At 38.2% G+C, this 24,612-nt stretch overlaps 1 protein-coding gene across 1 annotated transcript in view; it reads right to left on the reverse strand.

The window, feature by feature from the left end:
• Positions 1 to 22,471, reverse strand: part of csmd2 (CUB and Sushi multiple domains 2) — a 554,847-nt gene extending 532,376 nt beyond the window's left edge. Inside the window, exon 1 of the mRNA XM_018091826.2 lies at positions 21,989 to 22,471. Within this exon, the coding sequence (XP_017947315.2) occupies positions 21,989 to 22,151 (163 nt within the window). The 5' untranslated portion in view covers positions 22,152 to 22,471. The remainder of the gene's footprint in view (positions 1 to 21,988) is intronic.
• Between the last annotated feature and the right edge of the window lie 2,141 nt (positions 22,472 to 24,612).

Consider the following 24,612-nt stretch of genomic DNA (forward strand, 5'->3'; position numbering starts at 1 on the left):
GGCAAGGGACTCAGACAAAACTTCCTTTCTCAATAAGGCAATACTATGTTCTGGCAAAACAGCAGGTGAATTAGAGTTATACCTACAAGGACACTGCTGGAAGCCAGATAAGACAGGACTGTAGCATTTCAGACAAGACCATGCAATAGTATGATTCCTTTTTGATCTTTTATGCTTTAGCATAGTGTTGCCCGACTCTGCAATGAATAGCACTGCACGTGAACACTGAAATAATAGTGAGCAGCACCATTTTCGAAAACATAATAAACTGCACTTTGTCCTCCAGTCAAAGTCCTATGACCATTAATGGGCCTATTTAGCCCATGTTTTTAAGATGTAATTCATTTGCTGGCATTTTGCAGGCACCAAGCTGCTATTAATGTGTCCCACTCAATTCTTACCAAAGAGAAGAGATCCATGGCAATGCTCAGCATTTTAATTGCTGCTACAAATGCAGCAAACTTTGTTTTTACACCCTACTGCTCAGCACCCAGCACAATAATTACCAGTTTAGATGAAGAGACATAGTGGGACGCAGTGAGCCATCAAAGCCAAATGTCTGAAATAAATTGCTCCATCTGTAGTCATAGTGGTAATTAAATGTGTGCCATAGTGCATAAAACACCTTGTGCAGATTAGTGCTTTTGCATTTTTGAACTTTCCTTTCATCAAATGCCTAATCTAGTCAGTAGCAGAAAAATCAATTCTAACCCATGCTGAGGTTTCAACCAAATACTAGAATCACCTATATGCCAGCACTTAGTCTAACCTTCTGAATACTACAGATCTGGCCACGTAGTAAGTTCGCAAAATTTCAGATTTTGGAACAAAAAATAAAAATCTAAAAGTTGAACACCTGGGATTTGGCCACACAAAAATGCTGGGATAAGCCAAATTGTAAACCAAATCCTGTATCTAGTACATTCCTCTTCAGAAACAATATTCAACCTTTATTTACATATTGTTTTCATCTTTTAAAATATTTGTATCCTTTACATTTAACAACACAGAAATACTGAAGGTCTGTATCTACTGTACCTAATGGTATTTCTATGAATGGTCCATTTATTGTACTCCATCTACATAAAGGACACTGCACACTGAAAATTAGGTTTTAGAGCAAGCAAATGCCAAAGATTCCATTTCTCATCCAATTCTATATTACATTTTTTTTCTCATTCTATAGTTACATAGTTACATAGGGTTGAAAAAAGATCAGAGTCCATCAAGTTCAACCCTTCCAAGTAAACCCAGCACGCACAACCCACACCTACCAATCTATACACTCACATACATAAACTATATATACAACTAATACTAACTGTAGATATTAGTATCACAATAGCCTTGGATATTCTGATTGTCCAAAAACGTATCCAGGCCCCTCTTAAAGGCATTAACAGAATCTGCTATTACCACATCTCTAGGAAGGGCATTCCACAACCTCACTGCCCTCACCGTGAAAAACCACCTACGCTGCTTCAAATGGAAGCTCTGTTCCTCTAATCTAAAGGGTTGACCTCTGGTGCGTTGATCGTTTTTATGGGAAAAAAGAACATCCCCCAACTGCCTATAATCCCCTCTAATGTACTTGTACAGAGTAATCATGTCCCCTCGCAAGCGCCTCTTTTCCAGAGAAAACAACCCCAACCTCGACAGTCTAACCTCATAGTTTAAATCTTCCATTCCCTTTACCAGTTTAGTTGCACGTCTCTGCACTTTCTCCAGCTCATTAATATCCTTCTTAAGGACTGGAGCCCAAAACTGCACTGCATACTCAAGGTGAGGCCTTACCAGGGACCTATAAAGGGGCAAAATTATGTTTTCAGCAATTTATTTGCTTTAGTAGCCACAGAATGACACTGCCTGGAATTAGACAACTTGTTATCTACAAAAACCCCTACATCCTTCTCCATTAAGGATTCCCCCCAACACACTACCATTCAGTAGATAGTTCGCGTTTATATTATTTCTACCAAAGTGCATAACTTTGCACTTGTCAACATTGAACCTCATTTTCAGTTTGCTGCCCAGTTTTCCAATTTTGTCAAATCGCTCTGCAAAGCAGCAGCATCCTGCATGGAACTTATAGTTTTGCACAATTTAGTGTCATCCACAAAAATAGAAACAGTACTGTCTATGCCCACCTCCAGGTCATTAATAAACAAGTTAAAAAGAAAAGGACCAAGGACTGACCCCTGCAGTACCCCACTAACCACACTGGTCCAATTAGAAAATGTTCCATTTACCACCACTCTTTGTAATCTATCCTTCAGTCAGTTCTCTATCCAATTACACATATTATGTTCTAGGCCAATATTTCTCAATTTGATCATTAACCTTCTGTGAGGTACAGTATCAAATGCTTTAGCAAAGTCCAAGTAGATGACATCAACTGCCATTCCAGCATCGAGGTTCCTACTCACCTCCTCATAAAAGGCGACTAAATTAGTCTGGCAAGATCTGTTACGCATAAAACCATGCTGGCACAAACTAATAGTATTGTGAACTGCAATGTATTCAAGTATCCTATCCCTTATTACCCCTTCCAAAATCTTTCCTACTACTGACGTCAGACTAATAGGCCTATAGTTTTCAGGCTGAGAGCGGGATCCCTTTTTAAATAACGGTACCACATTAGCAATTCGCCAGTCTCTCGGCACCATGCCAGACCTCAACAAATCCTGAAAAATTAAATGAGCCACAGAAAAGAAGAATAGTTTATTTAGACTTTTTGCATCCGCATTATACATACATGCATACATGCATACATTTTCCTTACTGATATGGTGCCATGAGAGCCAGAAAAGCAAATAAACTGTTTCATCTACAAATATATTTCTTAGTAATGTGTTTCCGTGTTTAACCAGGCAGACTGTAGTTATCCATTTATTCAAGTAATCAAAGAATTCCTTTTGATCTAGGATTCAAGAGAATGCCACAATTCAGGCATGCAAAGGCAACATATTTAACATGTAAAAGAATTACCAGTTTCATACAGAAGCTCCTGTGCAATCATATATTAAAAGGAAAATCAATTGAAATGTGTATGTTGGGTGTAAGAACCTAGAGATATTCACCACTAATTTCTGCGCTTATCGGTCACCATCTGTGCCCTGTAGCTGGATACAAATGCTTGTTCGATAAAATACATTAACTAAGAATCTGCTACAAATAGTACTATTGGATAGAACTGCTAATGACCCAATATATTAACAAGCCTTTGAACACAAGTAAATAATCAAGATTTGTTTTCCAGCAACTGTGAGGTAGATAGAGTCAGTGGTGTTTAATAATATATGGTAAAGAAATCTGGAAATGCCTGATAATTAAACTTTTAGGCTTATATAATAACTAGTGTTTTTGTCTTACATGTGGGTTACATATGCCTCTAGATTTCAGAAGACTTAGCTCTCATATAATTATCTCATGGTTGAAAAGGGGAATAATTTTGAGCTCAGGCTGAGTGAGTTAAGGCTTACCTCCCTACTTCCTTTTAGGAGAACCCCTTGTATTTAAAAAGGTTATTTGTACACTGATGCATATCATGCCATAGAACAAGGAGCAAGCAGGGGTGGGCCATACATGTGGAAGAGAGTGCAGGTGCAGGGGTGAGGTGGCCGACTGGTATGCTTAGGGCGCCCAGTCGCCACCTCACCCCTGCACTGCCCGCTCCCCACGTGTGTGTGCGTGCATGCGCAATGCCATTGCAGGGGAGGGTCATTGCTTTCCTCTTCTGACTCTTTCCTGTTTTCAAATGGGGGTCACTGACCCCAGCAGTGAAACAACTATTGCTCTATGATGCTACAATTGTATTGTTTTTGTTACTTTTTATTACTTATCTTTCTATTAAGGCCCTTCATATCCCAGCCTCTCTTCAATGCCTGGTTGCTTGGTTAAATTGGACCCTACCACCAGATAACTGACAAAATTCCAAACTTGAGAGCTGCTAAACAAAAAGCTACCTAATTAAAAAAAACTACAAATAATAAAAATGAAGACAGCAATTGTCTCAGAATAGCACTCTTTATTTTATACTAAAAGTTAGTATAAAGTGAACTACCCCTTTATGTTTTTTTGTGAGGACCAATAAACCTTAACTGTGTTGCATGATCATAGAGGTCCTTTACGACCACAAATGCAGTTGTGGTTTGCACAGACTTGATGCCAGTCATTTATTGAAATCACACATCTAAACATGTTCCTTGCACTTTCGTTTTTTGGTGTCAAGCATCATTGCACTCGACCATTCTGTTTGGATGAACTGCAAACAAATGAGCCCGTAATTGGAGAAGAACCCTCAACTCAAAGGTGATGGTAGTTCCAGGGTTTGGTAGCTCCAGGTGCTTGTGACCCTATTAAGAGGCAAAATGTTAATCTGTGGAAGCTAAGATCATCTAAATATCATGTTTGTTCTTGTACTACAGATTGATTGAAAGGGTCAATGGCCATGTCATAGTCTATTTAGGATAGGTATGCCAATGAAAAGCTGAATTACAACACTCAAAACCATCAGGAAGCCAAACATAATAGGCCTAGTCATTTGCCAATAGCCAACACTATTGATGTACCTGCTGCAGATGCCTGGAAGATACATTGATAGCCTGATAAACAGAAAAATGAATGGCGGATTGAGCTAAGTGCAAAACACTTGGTTTTTCCCACAATTCATTATTTGTGCCAGTATTTAAAGATTGAAGATGGGCTTCCTTGTCCCCAAGCTTGCTGCACTCTGCCTCTTGCTTCAGATATGTACTAACAAAGGTGAAACCAACGCAACAAATGAGCTCTCAGGTCTCCTAACTGGCAGTGTAACATGTTCTGTAAAATCTTTTAAGCTGCCGGATCATATTCCATAATTATACCCTTTAGCTGCAACTTTACCTTTCAGTCTCTTCTTAAAGCAGTTTTATTGATTGAATCTGGTCATTACTTGCCTTGCTTACAAAGCATCTCTGGCTGTGCTAAGCATTGGCTTCAAACTTTCATTTCTGGTAATAAAGAAAATAATGAAACATTTCTAACATAAGGGCGTTATTGATTTCTGGCAAGTAAAAAACTGTAAAATGTACAAAAGAAAAAAAGAAAATAGCATATGATCATTATACAATCTGATCCTAGTCAGAAGCCCAGGTGAAATGACAACTTCAATATGAATATATTTGATAAATGTATTATTTGTGTTATCCAACCAACAGCCCCCCAGCAGTTTGCAAACTAGAACATCTAGCATCAACCATCAGCCAGAGACTGAGATCAAAGTGCAGTGTGAAAGATTGTTTAGCTCTATGAAACACAGTCACTGGGGTGACCTCTTTCTTTGAACATTGCAGTTTCCTGTATCAGAGAAGAACTAATTTGAGCAAAAACTAAGAGAGGGAGTTCAAGGAGTTCAAGGTAAGCTGTGGATCCAAACTTGAGAAAAAAAATCGAAGAAATCCAGCCTTAACTGTGGCTTCCAGGATTCCGTTACAGACTTATGTTGTTGCTGGAGCCTGGAGTTAGTATCTGGACATCTGCAGGGCTCTTTTTCAAAAAATTGAGGCTAAGGGGGGCATATACTGACCATCATATTTAAATTTTTTTTTCACAATTTGCAGTTTTCTATGCTAAAACTCAATTTTTTGTGAAAACAACATGACTTTTCTGAGATTTATTTTCAACAAAACTGCAACAGTTCCAAATCCGTACATAGTCCAACTAAAACCAGCTGGCATCAGCATCTGAGACATTTTGTGATGATTCTGAGCTTCGGTTTCAATATGTAAACTCTCACAAAGTAAAAAACTGACCTTAGTGCCCTTACTTTCCTAATATTTCCCTTCTCCTCTAAAGCCCATACTTGCAATGGATATTGTATGGGAGAGATTTACTAATCCAAGAACGATCTGAGCGTATTTTCCGCAACTTTTTTGACCTTGCGCGACTTTTTCCTATTTTGCACAACTTTTTTGTACTTTGCGACAAAATTTGTATGACAAAATCGTATTGTCGCGCCGAGTACGAAAGTTTCGGATTCATTCAAGCTTTGTTATCGTGACTTTCCTTGAGCCAGGTTGGAGCTGCAGAGTGCCATTGATTCCTATGGGAGGCTTCCAAAATCATGCACAGAAGGATCAAAGTCAGAAAGGTTTTCCTGCATTTTACGATCGTTCGGTACAAAAATTTTGTGACTTTCGGATTGCCAATACAATATTATCGTGATTAATATGATTTTTTCGTAAGCATATTTGTGATATTTGCGATCTTAAGATATTTTCATAGCCAATCCAAATTTATCCCATTCGGGATTCGAACCCGTGTTTTCATGAATGTGCCCCTAGGTGTTCACTGGACACCTTGTACCAAAAATATCTTCACCAGTAGCAAAACTGCAAATTCTGTGGAATACTTTATGTGTTTGGGTTCAGTATTTTTCTTTTAATGTAAAACAGCATTGCTAATTACTGTGATGCCTTGGAGAGGGACTTAGTATGATAGAATAATGCTTTATATGTATGGATAGTACTTTGGAAACAGAAAATGGGTCCCACGATGTTTAGGATTGGTCTCCGTAATCCCCTTAAATTTAGATAATTCCTGCATCCTAATGCCGTATAAATAAAACAAAGCATATAATTAATCGTAAACCAATATTTAGGCCATAAAGATGACTCCCATGTTTAATCAGGGCCCCAGAGAAAAATTTTAAGGAACGCTATTGTATTTAATTATTTCTAAAAAGTTGTTTTGTGTCCACTTTGTGCAACAATGCCATAAAATTAAATGTAATGCAGGAACAAAATAAGAAAAGCCATAAAAGAGACTCACAAGAATTAAGACTACGGAAAAAAAGAGAAAATAATGAAGTTTAAGTATTTCAATCAGCAATGTGAAAGAGACCGTAATTCTTAAAGATCTCCCTTCGTCTCAAAACATTTAGTTCCAACAAAAAGAAAACATTTCACAAACTACCATCTATAATTAAGAAAATTCAGAATGTTCAAAGACAAAGATTACAAGGCATTAAACATTTGGTGAGCTCTGTTGTTATAATTATACGTTCAGAGAATTACGCAGGAAAATGCAGCCATTTCGAGAATTTCACCGCAATATTTTAAGCCTTAGAATGGGCCATGTACTTATTAATTCCTAACTCTAAATATTCAAGTTGTCAAGTATGTCCTCTCTATTCTTGCTCAGGAAACTGCTATTTTCATGGAAGATTCCCTCTGTTGATAGTACAGTAAAGAGCAATCATTGTGATTGCCATTATCCTGCCCATGGTTAAAAAAAGAAATATAGGGCCTCATATATAGAAATAAATGCAGTTCAATGGGTACATTTCATGTTTTTTACTTACAGTGAAGAGTAAAAAAAAGGCTGCACCACAGCTAGTGTGAGATTAACCAATGCACGCCAACATTCATATTTACATTCTTTAGTGTGCAGTTTAGTAGATGCAAGTCATTTGTCTGAGTATGTTGGGGCAAAGGGAAGCCCTGAACAGGGGCGTAACTCATAGGTGCACAGGGGGTGCAACTGCGCCCAGGCCTGGCCCCTAGTGTCCCACTGGAGGCCGCATTACTTCTTCTGGAAGAGAGAAAATGTGCATCCAGGGAGAAGTGGGTGGCCCGATTGCATGTCCTGCATCAGGGCCCAGGAGGTCATATTTACATTACTGGCCCTGAAAAGGTCCTTCTAAAGGCATCTGTTAATTCCAGGGCACTTTTGTGTCTGTATGCCATATCCTTTCCTCCTTGCACCTTATTCAATAAAGGGAATAAGGATAAGGCACAATGATAGAGGAGTATGTATTAATGCAATAGATGTGCGCAGATGTGTGCTCTCAAATTTTGCACTTGCCATGACAAAAATAAAATGGAGAAGTTGAAAAAACAGATGACCTTTTTCTAGTCATTGAAGCCATAAATGTATATGTGTAAAGGCTATACAGTGCAGTCAACATGTTTTATAGATGAATAATAAGATTTAAAGAAAGCCAATAAAATTACATAGTAAGATATTCAAGATTTCTGTTGGTTTACAATGATTGTTGGTCACTTTTTCACTGTGGAGATACTACTAGAGATCTTGTAAGTTCTTTATCACCTTAGATATTTTATGCTAAATCTATAATTTTTGAATTAGGAAGAACATTTTCTTTCATAATAGTAACATTCTGTGTGCCCTTACAAAGTCATAAAGGGAACATTTAATAAAACAAAACACAGAAATGCATTCAGTACTATGTAGTATAGTGGATTTCTCCTCAAATGTTAGCACTTTGGGCTCAGTGAGTCAGCTGAGTACATGCCAGGTGAAATAAATCCTTGTGTTTATAAATCTTTCATTTGACCCAGGTTGGTAATGCTCAGCAATGAGATGCATGAGCAGTTGGTAGTGGGGAGCAAATTTGATTCTCACAAAGTGTTAAATATTTCAATCAATATCATACAGCATCTTAAAGTGAACATGACATGCCTGAATCAATGTGTTGATTTGATGCCTGGAAATCCCAGCATTTTTTTTTATTACTAGAGAAACACCCCTGCTGTATTGATCCCAGTGGTTTAGCTTTTCAGATGCTGATTGACAGGTTCCATTGCTTGCACTTATCTTTTGTCAATCAAGAATAGTTGTCCCAGTGCTGAGACAGATCTGTGCTGTGTCAGGCTATTTGCTTGCTCAAATAAGCAGGTTAAATATTTGCTTCACATACATTTTGCATTACAAATACAATAAGTAGGGTAGGGTAACCAATAAACAAAGTTTTTCATAGTAATAATATCACTATATTGTGGTAAAATAGCTCTGGCAGTCGGCAGCTTTTTTTGCTGTGAATGTATACTGTAAATCAGAGCTGTCCAGCTAAAGGCCTGTAGGCCAAATGTTGAGATTTTTCTGACCCACATACTCATCGATAGCTCTGCTGACCTTTCTGAATGACACCATCATTTTATTATAATCTGGCCTCTGATTATGCTGTATAGTGAATAAGTGTCCCACTACATGGAAAAACTGGGCAGTTTTATTTAAGCCTAATGACAGACTCTGCGTACAAGTTTTGGACAAATAAAAAGTCACTACATTGCAAGTCTATTGAGTCCATAAATTACATTTCAGTTAGTGAAGGTGGGGCAGGCAAAATGGATTAAGATTATATTAAATTAATTAATTCAACTGATTCATCTATTTCTACAGGTAATGTATGATTTAAAAAAAATTCTCTCTCTATGTATATATTATTTTCAGTCATGCAGTACCTAATTGAACCTTTGGAATTACATTTTAATACCTTTGCCCTTCTAGAAGTGCTTGCACTCATATGAACTCTGAGTCAGGGAGCTTCCAGGAAAAGTAACACTTTATTATATTTGCTTCTCCTAAAAAGGATGGCCTATCAGTTTGAGCTTCAGTATTGAACCCTCCATGTTGTAAGAAAGCATATTCAGGGAACAGATAATATTATATTATTTACATATATCTACATGTAATTACTAATTAAGTTCTGCATAGTGCTATACCTTTTTGGACCATATGTAATTTTAATATAGATTACTAGAGATGTAGCGAACTGTTCGCCGGAGAACTAATTCGCACGAAAATCGGGTGTTCGCAAGTTCGCAAGTTTGCGAACTTTTAGCGATGTTCGCAATTTTGGGTTCGCCTTAGCTGGAGCCAAATTTTGACCTCTCACCCCAGAGCCAGCAGATACATGGCAGCCAATCAGGCAGCTCTCCCTCCTGGACCACCCCCGGACCACTCCCTTCCATATATAAACCGAAGCCCAGCAGCCATTTTACATTCTGTCTGTGTGTGCTTGATGAGTTAGCATAGGTAGAGAGCTGTGCAGGGGTTTGAGTGACAGTTTAGGTAGCTTTGCTGACTAGTAATCTACTTTCTACTGCTCTGTATGTAGCTGCTGGGGACAGCTGTCCTGCTGATCTCATCTGCTGTAACCCAATAGTCCTTGTAAAAGCAGTTTATTACACAAGTTTAGAAATGTAGTGTGATTTCTGCCCTTTACAGCACAAAACACAACGCTGTGTCAACAACGTATTTTTCAGAGAAATTTTTGCCCTTGATCCCCCTCCTGCATGCCACTGTCCAGGTCGTGGCACCCTTTAAACAACTTTAAAATCAGTTTTCTGGGCAGAAATGGCTTTTCTAGGTTTTAAAGTTCGCCTTCCCATTGAAGTCTATGGGGTTCGCAAAGTTCGCAAAAGTTCGCACTTTTTGGCAGAAGTTCGCGAACGGGTTCGCGAACTTTTTTTGTGAGGTTCGCTACATCTCTATAAATTACACAGTACCTGACTAGGCATGGACATCTTCATAAGTGACATTTATTGACCACTTGGGATGTTGTTTCTACTCTGTAAAAAATGAATACCTTAAATGAGGTAATATAAAGAGACAAAAAGGGAAAGGTGTTCTGGGCACACAAAATGTTATCAGAGCCAATTCTAGTGGCAGAGGGGCTAACAGTATAGAGCTGTGTTGTTTTCATGTTGTCCTCAGCTTTTGAAATTCTGCTTACAGCTTTTAATGAATGATAGTATTTGTAGCACTAAAGGGCCTGCAGGGTCACAGTTTGGGAATAAAATGCATTTGGGATGTATAGTAACATGAGACAGAACCAGCCCTTTATATGTTTGCTGAGCCTGTGGCCAAGGGGCCACCTCATTATTTGTATGGCCTAGTAAAGTTTCCCTTCATGGACCTTTTAGTGACAGCTCTGTATGCTTTCCTACCTTATATATTCATTTGAAATTGAAATGTATTATTATTGTAATCAGTAAATTGTTTAGGGATGCACAGAATGAAGGATTCAGTTCAAGACTTGGCCGAATTCATGTGCCTGGCCAAACCGAATACAAATGCTTAAAATTATGTGACTTTTTGTCACATAAACACAGAAATTGATTTTTTTACAGTGCACAGTTCTCTTTAACCCTTCCATAGCCTTATTTGCATACGCAAATTGGGATTTGGATTCGGTTTAATATTCGGCCAAATCTTTCATGAAGGATTCAGGCTTTGGTACAATTCCAAAATGAATTTGGTGTGTCCTTAAAATTGTTAGACTTTGATGGATGGTCTAATGATGTCTTACATTTATAGGTCAATTATGGTCAAATCACATTGTATTTACACTGAAAGGCAAACTGGCAAAATGCCAGCTATGCATGTAAACTTAAAACTACCTTGGAAATGTCTTTATATGACTTTCCAGTACAAGTCTGTGTATCTGTGTCAATCGCTGCAAGATCTACATCCTCTGGTGACAGAGTCATGCCTTATTAACTAAGCCCAGTCATTCACATGCGGTACAACATATCAGTAAAAAGAACAGGCTGTTCTGGCTGCAGTGTCAGAGTAAGGGGCTATTCATCAAAGCTTATTTGTCACACAATATGCTATTCTATGGAGTATTATGCAGGAAAAGACTTTGATGAATAATCTTTATAGAATAAAATAGGATTTTTAAAATCACTTTTGAGGCAAATATAGGCATTTAATGAACTAAGCCTCAAATCTTTAGAGAAATAAACAGACTTCCAGCTTCCTGGAAAGATCACATTGGAGCATAGAAATTGTTTATTTTCTCTTTAAACGAAAATACATCTCTTGTAAGATCAGAGTAGTTGTTTGTTAAAGCAACTCCTCCTGATACAGTATAAATACACGCCACACCCTTGGGCCAGACACTGCTCCATTGGGCCAGGTAATTCTTTGTGAATCCAAAAGGACCCTTTACTTAACTAGGACCCCAGTGCTTTGTGTCCAAGCACACAATAATGTTACTAAATGTTTCTTCAGGAGTGCAAAGATTTGTGCCTGAAGGAGAAAACTTTGTGGGCAAAAAAGTGGTGTGTGCATGACTGCAGGGGCTCAAGCTGCACATGAATCTATTAGGACCAGGTCTGGGATTCATAACAGGCCCAGGCATTTTAAGTACACGGACGCCCAAACAAGGCCAATTAAATAGTTATTGTCTATGGAATATTACAGCAGCCCCTCCACAGATAGGTCCTAGTCAGGCCCAGACTGACTAAATTGGTAAAATAATTACAATTGCCACCACAGAACAAACCAAAATTAATTTGTTAGTAACTGTGGACATACTGTAGTTGAATGGGGTTGTGCAATACAGAGGCCCCTATGCTTAGCTTTACCCTTGGTAGCGATTTAAACCTAGTTTGAGGTTTCTGAGGGGTTGTGTAAATATTTTCCTGGGGCTCAATTTTTCTTTTTACCCACATATTTAAATTACAGCAATGGTTCCTTAACAGGAAGGCTTGGAGCATGGCTAAATATGCCAATGTTACATCCAGCTGGGTGAGATTTGTGGAGCCTATTTTCTCTCCCGAACCCCCTGGCAGAAGGTCATTTTTTTTTTGTGGTCCTGATATTTTTGGTACTGTGGCTGAATGGTTGATTACTGCATGTTTAAACTTATCAGCTAAGGGGTAAGAATTTATTTTTACAAGAAAACTTGGTAATGGGCATAGTACATATGTGTATAGATAGACACATATGTATATATAGTACATAGTATATACATGTCTATATACATGCTACATGCATGTAGCTTAAAGGCCAGTCACCTGAGATTTGGAGTTACTGCTTAAAAAAAATCAAATGTGGAAGCCAACTTAAGTGAAATTGCCAACAAACCATAATTTAGTGGCTATAAGAACAATAGCAGCATGAATGATACATTTTATTTTATAAATCTCCAGCCTTATGCTAGTAATGGGAGAACCAACTAAATGTTGAACAACAAAGAACTAAAGAAGAATTTGGGACTGAAAAGCTTCAAGATCTCAAGGCTTGCTACCACCAAGCTGAAATAATGGCCTACCTTATTATTTTATTTAAGGTAAAGTATGATGATATAGTATAATAACTTTTACTATAGTATATTCACTACAAATTACCAGTGGCCTCAAAACATTGTTTTTTTTTAGTACATATCACATACATCAATCAGGGACACATTCTATTCTTGTGCTGTCTTTATTCTCCTCATGATAAAATAAGGAAGACAGCCAGGTGTGCACAGGTATAAACCAGTAAGGGCTCTGGCACACGAGGAGATTAGTCGCCCGCGATTTCGGCAAATCGCCGAAGTTGCCTCGCGCCGCCGCGTGTGCCATCCCACCAGCGACTTATATTTTTGCCGGTGGGATGGCAATTCGGGGAGATTAGTTGCCCGCGAACCAGGAGATTTGTCGCGGGCGACTAATCTCCCCGTGTGCCAGAGCCCTAAGGTGTAAATATGTGGGGTTTGTGTTACGCTCCTAACAGCACCCAGGTTTTTGTCTAGAAATGAAAGGATTCATCCAAACTCACTTTAAATGCACCAGTGAAGTTTAACTGTTTTGATTGTTTAATTGAACATTTTATATATATTTCTGGCAGGAAGGTTAATATTTTGCCCCATCAAATCTCTCACTTCTGAAGGTTAATTGAATTTTAATGATGCAGAAAATCTTCATTTTGCTTCTAACAACAAATACATATAACAATCATTCAATACATAATCCACTACTTACTCTCGATGACAAATGATTAATGAGCAACATGTGTATGGACCAAGGTGTATTGTGTGAAATATTAGAAGAAACTGATTAAAAAAAAGTGCCTTCAGCTTTTGTTTTTCCAAAGATATTGAAATCCAGCTAAAAACAATTTACTCATTGAATAGACACTATCCCCGAAATGTAATAGAAGGCACTACGTTTGCACAGGAGCAGTGACTCATAGCATATAAGATGTTTGTTTTTAAACAGGTAACTATGTAATGCTACCTGCTGACTGGTTGCTATGGGTTACTGCTCCTGGGCAAACATAGTGCCTTTCATTATATAACCCCATAAGTTTCCTAAATCACCGTAAGCTTGCAAAGCCCATAGTGCAGAAGGTGGGAATTTGAGGTGACCAAGCTTGGATAGTAGCCATAGATTTTGTACAAACAGAGTGATCTTTTTAATTGTAATCCTTAAAGGTAAACTAAACCCTCCCCAGTGATTTCTTTATCTACTTAGATCTTCATATTCAGCAAAGCAGGTGCAGGGAGATCATAGCAGGGAACAGTGGATCAGTGAATCTAAGCTGGTCACATAGTTACATACTCTAGTTAAGTTGTGTTGTGAAAAGACCAAAGTCCACCAAGTTCAACCCTTCCAAGTAAACCCAGCACACAAAAACCTATCTATACACTCACATACATAAACCATATATACAAACATTAATACTAACTGTAGATTTTAGTATCACAATAGCCTTGGATACTATGCTTGTTCAAGAAATCATCCATCTTAAAGACATTAACAGATTCTGCCATCATTAGTGATGTGCGATTCTGAAAAATTTGTGAAGTCATGTCATTCTTTAACATTAAATTTTTTGACACGACTGTGAATTTTTATACTCATCACTGGTCATTATAACATCATTCAGAAGGGCATTCCACAACCTCACTGCCCTCACCGTGAAAACCACCTACGCTGCTTCAAATGGAAACTCTATTCCTCTAATCTAAAGGGGTGGCCTCTGGTGCGCTGATCATTTTTATGGGAAAAAAGAAACTCTCCCATCTGCCTCTAATGTACTTGTACAGAGTAATCATGTCCCCTCGCAAGCTCCTTTTATCCAGAGAAAACAACCCCAACCTCGACAGTCTAACCTCATAGTTTAAATCTTCCATCCCCTTTACCAGTTTGGTTGCACGTCTCTGCACTCTCTCCAGCTCATTAATATCCTTCTTAAGGGCTACAGCCCAAAACTGAAAACTGAACTGCATGCTCAAGTTGAGGCCTTGAAGTAAAAAAAAATTAGGACCATTTGATGTGATGGTAACATGGTTCCTACCGGTGTTATAAAGTTTAAGGTCCCTAGTGTCAGATTAAGTACATATGCAGTCATGACATACAGTAACCTTTAGCTACACTGAAGTCATACAATGTTTATTATAACACACAATAGTCAAGAATATCCTGTAAATTATATCCTTATAAATGATGCTTAGTGATGTCATCAGTTATAAACAGTGGTTAGTGATGTCGCCATTATAATCATAGCTTAGTCATGTCTGTCACAACTCACTGAAACTGTATTATTAATAAATGAAGTACTCTCTGTATGCCGTGTATAAGAACATTCAGCCTTTGGCCTTGTGGCTTTATAAGGTCATTGATCTTCTCAATGACTTATGATAGCTTTATATTTTACAAAAGTGGGTACACTATTCTCCCTGTATAACTGTGTAACTGGGACACTGAAATATTAAGCAAGGTCCCAGATGTGAATAACCTCATATACCCCAGTGTTAAAGGTTATCCTAAATGTGGACTTTAAAATTGGCTTATTTTTTTCACATGCACCACAAGCCTACAACCCTCAATATTGTCCAGATGCTCCCTGTACTTCATTGATTCTTCCTTTTTGGCTATTGTCCCCTTTTGTACCTAGATATGTTTACCTGGAATGGGCAAACTGCTCTGACTGGCCATTGTGCATCACATCTGGTAACTGCAACTTTCCAACCCAACAGGAAAAAGCTCTAAATCCCTGATGCAAGTTTGGAATTGGGCAAGCATAATTTGGATCTCCATAATTTAGGTCTACTAAAAATCATTTAAATATTGAATAAACCCCATAGGCTGCTGTTTTATTTTTACAGAGAAAAAGAAAATCATTTAAAAAAAATAGTTATTTGTTTATAATGGAGTCTATGGGCGATTGTCTTTCCATAATTCAGAACTTTCCCATACATGTGGTGTGGTTTTACCTGTAGTCACATACAGGTGCCCAATAACTGTGGAATAGAATACAGTACTTATGTTTTCTTTGGAATACATTAAAAACATAGTTTTCCTTTAAAATACATAATGTGGAGGCGCAGTATGGGAGTTATAAACTACTTGTCACACAGTACACTGAGCATTTTCCTGAATAATGAATGAGGTCAGACATAAAGCAGGTTTTCCAGCAGCAAGGAACAGGCCAGACTGTGTGAAAAACTAGTTCTTCTCCATTGTCACATTCTATATTTCAATTCAATAGACAGAAGTCATTATGGTAACAATGTCACACTAACCCACTGAATGCCAGGGTGGTATCTAACATTTAACTCAATGTATATTATTTCTGTGACAATGTACTTGTCTTCTGCTCCTTATACTGGTAGAGAATTAGTTAATTGCTCTACAATACATGCAGAGATCACTTTACCGATGCGCACCATTAACCAGCCATGGCCTGCCATTAGATCAGTTCCCATCATGTTCCTGTCATTGGCCTCTCTTTAGGCATAAAGCTGGAAACCGACTGAAATAACTGAGAATGGAATTACTGTCACCACTGTCCTTTCACTGCATTAGCAAAATAAAAAAATTATATTTCTAAGGCTTAGAAAATTATCTAGGTATCCCTGCTAAAAAAGAGCGTACATTTTAGTCTTTGACAGCTGAGGTTAAAAAAATTAAATACAGGTATGGGACCCGTTATCAAGATTGCTCGGGACCTGGGCTTTTCCGGATAAGAGATCTTTCCGTAAAACAGATCTACTACCTTAAGTCTACTAAAAAAATTATTTAAACCAATAAGGATTAATTATGTATTATTACAGACAAAAAGGCAACCATTTTTAAAAGTGTGACTTATTTGATTAAAATGGGGTTTATAGGAGATGGCCTTTCCATAATTTGGAACTTTCTGGATAATGGATCCAGATAATGGATAAGGGGTCCAATAACTGTACAATAAGAGGGGCAAATGGCTTTTATTCCACAGAATAAATGGGCAACTGGCTTTAGAAAAGGAAGAGCACAAAAATGGCTGGCAACCCATTGGGGTTTGTATAGTAACACTGTTCATGCATGTAAAGCTCCTGTGCAGTAAACCACAGCAGCCAATCAGGGAATTGCATTCATTATTTTACTTGCAACAGAGTGCTCAAGGCTAATTGCTGTTTCACTTATTAGCATTCTCTTTGTAAACAAGATGCATATTCATAAAAGACTGGCATGCAGGCCCACGCCATTTAAAAAGGAAAAATGTAAATAAGATTTGAAGGTGGCAGTTGTCTGTCCATCAACATGAGGCCCAAGGAAATACTGTGTTCAAGTCAAAAATATAGAATTCCCGATGACTACACTAAACCTTACTACATCTTTCTATATTAATAGACCAATAAAATAAAGGTTGGTAAGAATAGACAAATAGAGATTAAAAATACTGTAACCAAAATCAATTAAAGGGATATTAAATGGGGTGCTCTGCTTACCTTGGAATGGGCCATTTATTAAATATATATTTTAATAACAAACTTAACTATCCTTTTCTTTCAACCTATCAATGCTATCTCTTAACCCTTTCAGCTAAACCAGTACTACCAAGGCTAAATCACCAACATTAAATGTACAAGCAGTTTGGGATAAGGGTGGTACTTTGTGTGTATACTCTTTAAAACCAAGCACCCAAAGACAAGTTATTTAGCAATGAATTCACAAAATTGGTTTATAGTTATCAGCAATGCTTTAAGGGAAATACTGTTTGTTTAACAGATTTAAAAAGAATTGTAGTGAAATATTGAACTGAGAGCTGTAGCGTAAGCTGTAATTAATACAGAGTAATTCTCAACATCCCAGATCTTTACTGTGTGCTCAAGTCGTGTGTGATAACATAGACTAAGGGATGTTGGTTTTATGGCCTGCCAATGGGATGTAATTTACTAATTTATAGTGACTGTGGTAGATCACTGAAAAATGCTCTGTTATTGGACAGCTCCTGCCCCCAGTCTGGCTACTCTTCAAAATCACCACATAAGCCAAGGATGCTTTCATGAAACTGTAACTCTGTCACCTACTTACCTACTAAAGTCAGGCAGCTCATTAGCACTATATAAACTCAGAACACAGCATATTAGAGTAACAGAGTAACAGTTAAGTTGGCTTTATATGGAAAGAGATGGTCTTCTATTCTTGCCATTTCCACCTACATCTCCTGTCCAACATTTCTTGCATCATCAGGTCATGAAAGGACTTAAATAGACACACCTTCCTCTTACTTTCTTTCAATTAATAAAACACAGGGCCGCCTCCTGGGATCATAGGATTCACAGTGCACACAAACAAGCCAAACACAACCTGTATGAAAGCACTTGGCCTTCAGCATTGTGCTTTAATATGGTTTTATATATATATATATATATATATATATACATGCATATATGTATATAGACAGTGATGAGTGAATTCTTTTTGTGTGATAGCCACATTTCCAATATTTTAGCACTTTTGCGAATTTTCCAGTGAAGTGAAATGGGACAGATTTGCCTCATGACTATATATTATATACAAATCTTTACTGTGGCAGGGAAAATTTGCAGTTATTTTATATTTATATTATGTTAATTAGAAGTCCTTTTCATTTATCTGGCCCAGTAAGTAATCCCTTTAATGTGTTTGTGTTTTGTTGCTTTTTTGTAGGCACCTGACAGTTCTCATACATGAGCTGTTTGTGTACTAATTCACTGTCTACATGAAGCAAGCATAAATGTACATGATAAGATTGTTACATTATGGCAACTTTTGACAGAAACATGTATACGCTACCAGCATAATGCACATTATGATTATGATTCAAATACAAAATGTATACCTTGGAGTTGGTTTGTATCGCGATGGCCATAATTCAATCTAGGGTAAATATGCTGAAATGCTAGAAGAAAGTGGCCAAAAGAGAAACGGGCATAGAGAGAGAGCAGGATGGAAGATGTGAGCTTACAGCTGTTAATACGCTAATTTAACTAAACTTTTGTTTAGTTTTTTTATACATCATAGTTGGTTATATATTTAATGAGTTATTTGTTATTTTCTCAACCTAACCCCATTTTCCAGCTGCAATCAGCACACCCATGCTGTGAGTCACTGACAGATAGCAGATCCAACTGAATAAGTCCATGACGAATCAGCAATGCAATGCACTACTGACACACTGCAATGCTTGGTTGGGTTGTTTGCAGTGGGCAAAACAGGTTGAGGAGGCATAACTAAAAAGGGTTTATATCTCAAAAAGTATAAGGAAAAAAAAATAAAACCTATTTATCAAAAATAATTATAAAAAATATGTTTGAAACCTTTTCTAGCACATTGTTTTCAGCCCTTCTATACCTTCAACTGCATTTAATTACCTCTCTCTCATAACCTTTACAACCAAGCAGCAAAACCTTTATTACTTATCCAGCTCAGTCACCTACAAAACCCTAAAGGAAAGAAATGTAGCATGTGAAAAAGCCAACCTGATTATACTTCAGATGGAATCAGGTTGCAGCTTGATATTCTGAGTTCTTATTGGAAAATGTTCAACGTGTCTGCAGTCCAGCTCTAAAAAAGCACCTCAAAGATAATGTATAACATACAGGAATGAGCTGTGGTTATTTAGAGTAGTGCATCATGATATCCATTATACAGTGTAAAAGCCAAGTGTAAAAATGCACTTTAAAATTCACATTAGGAAGTCAGCAAAAAGGAAAATGAATATGTCTCCAAAATCTGAATATCAGATGGATCAACTAATGCAGCAATATCCCCTCCCTGAAGGCATCATATTATTTTAAAGAATTTTGAATAATATATGGAGCTAATTTTCCAGGCTACTCTGTGAATACAGAGAGTATTAACATGGGCCCTTATGCAAGAAACTGCTCCTGCCTTGTCTTTATTAATTCTCAAGTAAATGAGTCTGAAAGTGGACCAACTGTACGTACACTGTTTTATTGTCACATCAATCACAAGCTGATATAAATGTATTATGCCATTGTATGCTTGTGTATATCCTCACTCTTTTATCAACCAGACTGCATCAACAGACATTCTATTCCGTTGCTTTCTTTGTAGTAATTGTAGTAATTAGAGATCATGTTCTCAAACATGAGGTTTGCGGCCCGGCAGGAACTGTAAAGAATCCCTACAGTTTTTAACAAGATTACTGGCGAATCAATGTGGTGCTGCCACTGAAAATGGGTGATGCATTTAAATGCTATTATAGGCTCTAGGAATTCTTCTGAACTATAGAATGGAATCAAGCAGTAAAAATGTAGTATATTTTATGCTCTACACACTTTAAATGACACAGTAAATGCAGCAACAGCTTAAAATGAATGAATTCATGTGTGACCCAACATTAGCATTATTCATAGACAAGATTATATCAACACAATCAGTTAATTATTGTGATTATCTATTTTTTCTATCTATCTATCTATCTATCATATCTATCATATCTATCTATATACAGTATCTATCTATCTATCTATCTATCTATCTACATCTATCTATCTATCTATCTATCTATCTATCTATCTATCTATCTATCTATCTATCTATCTATCTATCTGTCTTAGTGTACCAATTCAAAAGAAAAAGGTGATCATTCATGTAAAGTTACTGCCTAGTAATGTGTAAGACAAGCTATATATATATATCCACTATTTTCACAAACCTTAAGAAATACCCACCAGACCCATTAGGTAGGTATATTGCAACCACATTAGAATGTGACACAGAGCCATGGCAAAAAGCACTGGATACTGGAGTCGAGTTCCAGATTAATCTTGCTGTTATGCATGTGTTCATATTCAAACATATATAAATATGTGTGTGTGCCTTTCAAACCAAAGGGAACACTGCTTAGTAACTCAGTGGGAAGAGGAGCTATAATTCTGTTCAAGCAGATATTGGAAGTGTAATTAATATTTCTCATTTAGAATAAATTCTAATGATAATTTAAGGGACCGCATATACATGAATTATGCTAGGGACCGGGAAAAATCTACAGCAGCAAGAGTACAAGTAAGGGTCAAGCCAGATCATGTCCAGATAAAGACATGACGTCTCCCAGAGGAAATCAATTTATATGGAAAAGTCAACTTCAAATTCTTAGCATGGTAAATCATACAGCACTGGCTGCAAGAGACCAAGTACCAGTGAAACTGTAGAGTCTCGCACAAGCAGCTGGCCATTTTCATTACCCTGGGACAAGTAGGGACAAGAATGGACACTACTGTATGCATGCAACATTGGAACTGGGGACTTGCTTGCCTCTGTGAGACTGTCCCAGTGCTGATTATATATCTGTGATTCTGATAAGCAGCGTTTATGTCCAAATACACTAAAGGAAAATCTGCTCAACCTGATTGCAATGTTAACCCTAATTTCCCTGCATATGTCATGAAACACAGAGCTGGAGGGCAGTGTAAAAGGAAGGCTGATGATATATGCCTGCAGCATATCGGAGTCACAAGCTTTCCTTGTGTTAAGACATCAATGACCATACAACATCAGACAGCAGTCTCTTTACAATGCCATCTCATTAATACTGCTAGGAGATTCCTACAGGTATATCACATTCACAAACAGACCACTTCCAGCAATTGTCCAAGCAACTTACTGCATCAGCATTGACTGTGCCTTTGGGTTGGTAATGCAAAACAGTTACTTCCAAGCAACACTGTCACATTCTGCTTTAGTTGTATCCCTTTTTATTGAATCCCTACCAACTAATATCCACCCAAAGGGATTGAAATACATCTTGGGTGAGTGCTGTTCAGAACCAATCTGCAGACTAGTTTCGTCCTTGTTAAGGTTCATCAGTGCAGAATGGGATTTCTGATCAGCAAAACACCGAAGGAATCTCAACGGAAAGATCTGTTACAGCAAACAGAAAAAATGGTATCAATATTATGATAAAAATCTATCTCGGGTAATTGAAGTAATCTGGGAGAATGCACAGAAGGGCAAAGCCCTACATAATGAGGTGTTCTCACACAAGCATCTCAGACAAGCTGCTATGTAATGAGCAGCCTGCCTGCATCTCCTATGATACCGTCTCTCCCCATCCTCAGGACTGCTGTGGGTGCTTCTCAGAAGCACATTACATTACAAAACGATGCAGGGATATCAGCCAACTTATAGGGTAGTGCATTACATAGACTCACCCGTTGCTGATGCAGCCAGCAGACCGAAGCTGAGAAACGCAAGCCTGGTCCAACTTTGCACCTCCAGGAACCCTAAAACCCACCATGCCCCCCATATCCTCCTGACTGTGCAGGTGCACCCTGTCCTGTCCCCCTCCTTTAGCCATCCTGAGCTGGATTTCATGGCAGATTCTGTAGGGATCTCTGGAAAAAAGGAGGTCAGGTTATTTCTTGCAAAGAAAATCCCACTACATTGAACAGCTCTTGCTTCTGCAGCCGGAATAAACCAAGTGTCTCCCTGCACTGGGGAGATGAGATTTGCGATCCTTCTTCCCTTTCACACGTCCAAACCTTCCAAATGACTGTCGGCTACCAATTGTTTCCTTTCTCTTATTATCCAGACGGCTCTTCTTGCATTTGCCCTTTGAATATTAACCACTGCTTTAGAAGACGGTTTCCCTTTTCAGAGATTGAGCCACGAGAGGGAAAAGGATTTTTTCTCTCCCTTCCTCCCCTACATACAACAATGCTGCAAATTACATCTTGAATTTGTCTCCCCTCCCTCTTTCTTCTCCTCCTCCTCCTCTCATACAGGTCCCCACTCCTGGGGCAATTGGCACATATTTATCAGAATCCAAATAAAACACCCGAGTCATAGGACGTACATAGTATGCCTCTTTTAACTTATGTTGGTTTGTTAATATAATGCCAGTTATTGTTTCCTGTGCAGGGAAAAGAGAATATCATACTTGCCATACCTTTCTTTTTCTGGACTGCACCATGGCATTAGGCAGCAAAAACTTGTGCCCACTGCCATGTTAAGGAACAGAAAAAGAGAAATTTCTTCTTTTAATTGGCTTTAACAAAGTAGCGCAAGTTTTTGGTACCCACTGCCATGAAATAACTGTATATTTTAAATACTGTGTCTGTCTGGTCTTTATGATATTATGATATATGAAGTTCAAAGCTGCCATGTGTGTTAAAAGGGAAAATACATTTTAATGGGTGTATAGCAGGGGTCAGCAGGCTCCAGGTCACCCTCCAGGCTGCTTAGCAGGTTTTTCTATATGGTGCCAAGCAATGGGTATATAGTAACCCTTTCACTGCCACAGTACATTCATTTGCAGTCAGCTGAATAATAATGCATCACATGGTTGCAGAGACTGGGCAAACAACAGACTTTGAAAGCTAAATAAATAAATACATATTGCTGGATCCACTGTTACATTTGTTTCCAGAAATGTGAGCAAAGACATAGGGACACCATGTTAGTGCAGTTAAACTACAGCTAAACTAAAGCATTTTAATATTTAGAAATAAAGTGCTAATACACAGGCAGATAACAAGTACTCATTCTGCCATCTTTGATCGGTTGTCCAATGTATGGTACCAAAACAATCATCTTTCTCATCTATATTTAATGGGGTCTTTTTATATATAATGAGGCCTTACAGAAAATCCCATCAGCCAAGAAACACAACAGAGAAGATGTGTCGTCAGCACTGACAGCATTGCATAGGTCCATATAATGATACAGCTGGCCAAATTGCTCATTCAGCAACTTGACATGAAATGACATTTACATGCATGGGCAACTTTAATCTTCATTTGTGTGTATGGTACCATAACAAACCTGCTGCTTTGGGCCAAGTAGAAGGTGCACCCAAGGCAAGCTGCTGATTGTGCCCTGCCCCCTGGAGTGCGAGCGACAGAGAGCAAAGTGACAAAAAGCCCATCTGGCGACTGCATTCAGCGATCCTCAAGGACCTTTAACTAGAGGAAGGCAGACAGAAGATGACATGCCTAGCATCCCTCCAGCTTTGCACCTTAGGCATGTGCCTCTTCAGCCTACACCTAGTCCTGATCTACTTTACTTTTATTATTATTCTGTGCCAGACAACACTACCATCCTCATAAACAGGAATTTCCCTGCTGTTCAGTCCATTGGAGAGGGAATATAGTGTGAAACACTGAAACATGGATGCTTTAATAAAGGTTAAGGCTAATGGTACACAAGGTCGATTCTCAGCCTGTGGATAAGCGCAGGCTGATAAGCTTCCCCTGAGTGGAATTTGGAGCAAAACTGCACATGCAAAGTTTCACCCCAAATTCTGCTTACTGTCAGGCACAACAATCAAATTACCTGCAGGCCAAGAGTCAGCCGTGTGTCATTAGCCTTAAGGTAATGGCAAAGCTGCTTTATGATTGTTCATGGTGGCAATCACAGTAATGCTACTCACCATCACCGGAACTGGAAGGTTTTCCAGCAGTGAGAACCAGTATCTGCATTCTGATCAATTGAAAAAGAAGCACAATCAAAACACAGTAGGGATCATGTACTGTACGGCATGGTGCAAAATGCAAAATACAGGAGCAACCCACCATGGATTTTCACTTTTGCACCATGCCCCACATTTAGCACCATGGCTGTAGATCTTCATAATGAAGTGCAAAGACCTGCATATCCCCCATGAATACAGAGCTGCCTGTGTACTAGAGCTGTAAGTATGATGGGCAGGCTGGGGTTGGCATTTGGTTATACATGTCTTTCAGATGCACAAGTTATGAGGCTCTAGTGACAGCATGGTGCAGCAGAGCCCCAAACTACATAGTAACATAGTAAGTTAGGTTGAAAAAAGATGTAC

The sequence above is a fragment of the Xenopus tropicalis genome, chromosome 2 (assembly GCF_000004195.4).
Source record: "Xenopus tropicalis strain Nigerian chromosome 2, UCB_Xtro_10.0, whole genome shotgun sequence".
Lineage (NCBI taxonomy): Eukaryota > Metazoa > Chordata > Amphibia > Anura > Pipidae > Xenopus > Xenopus tropicalis.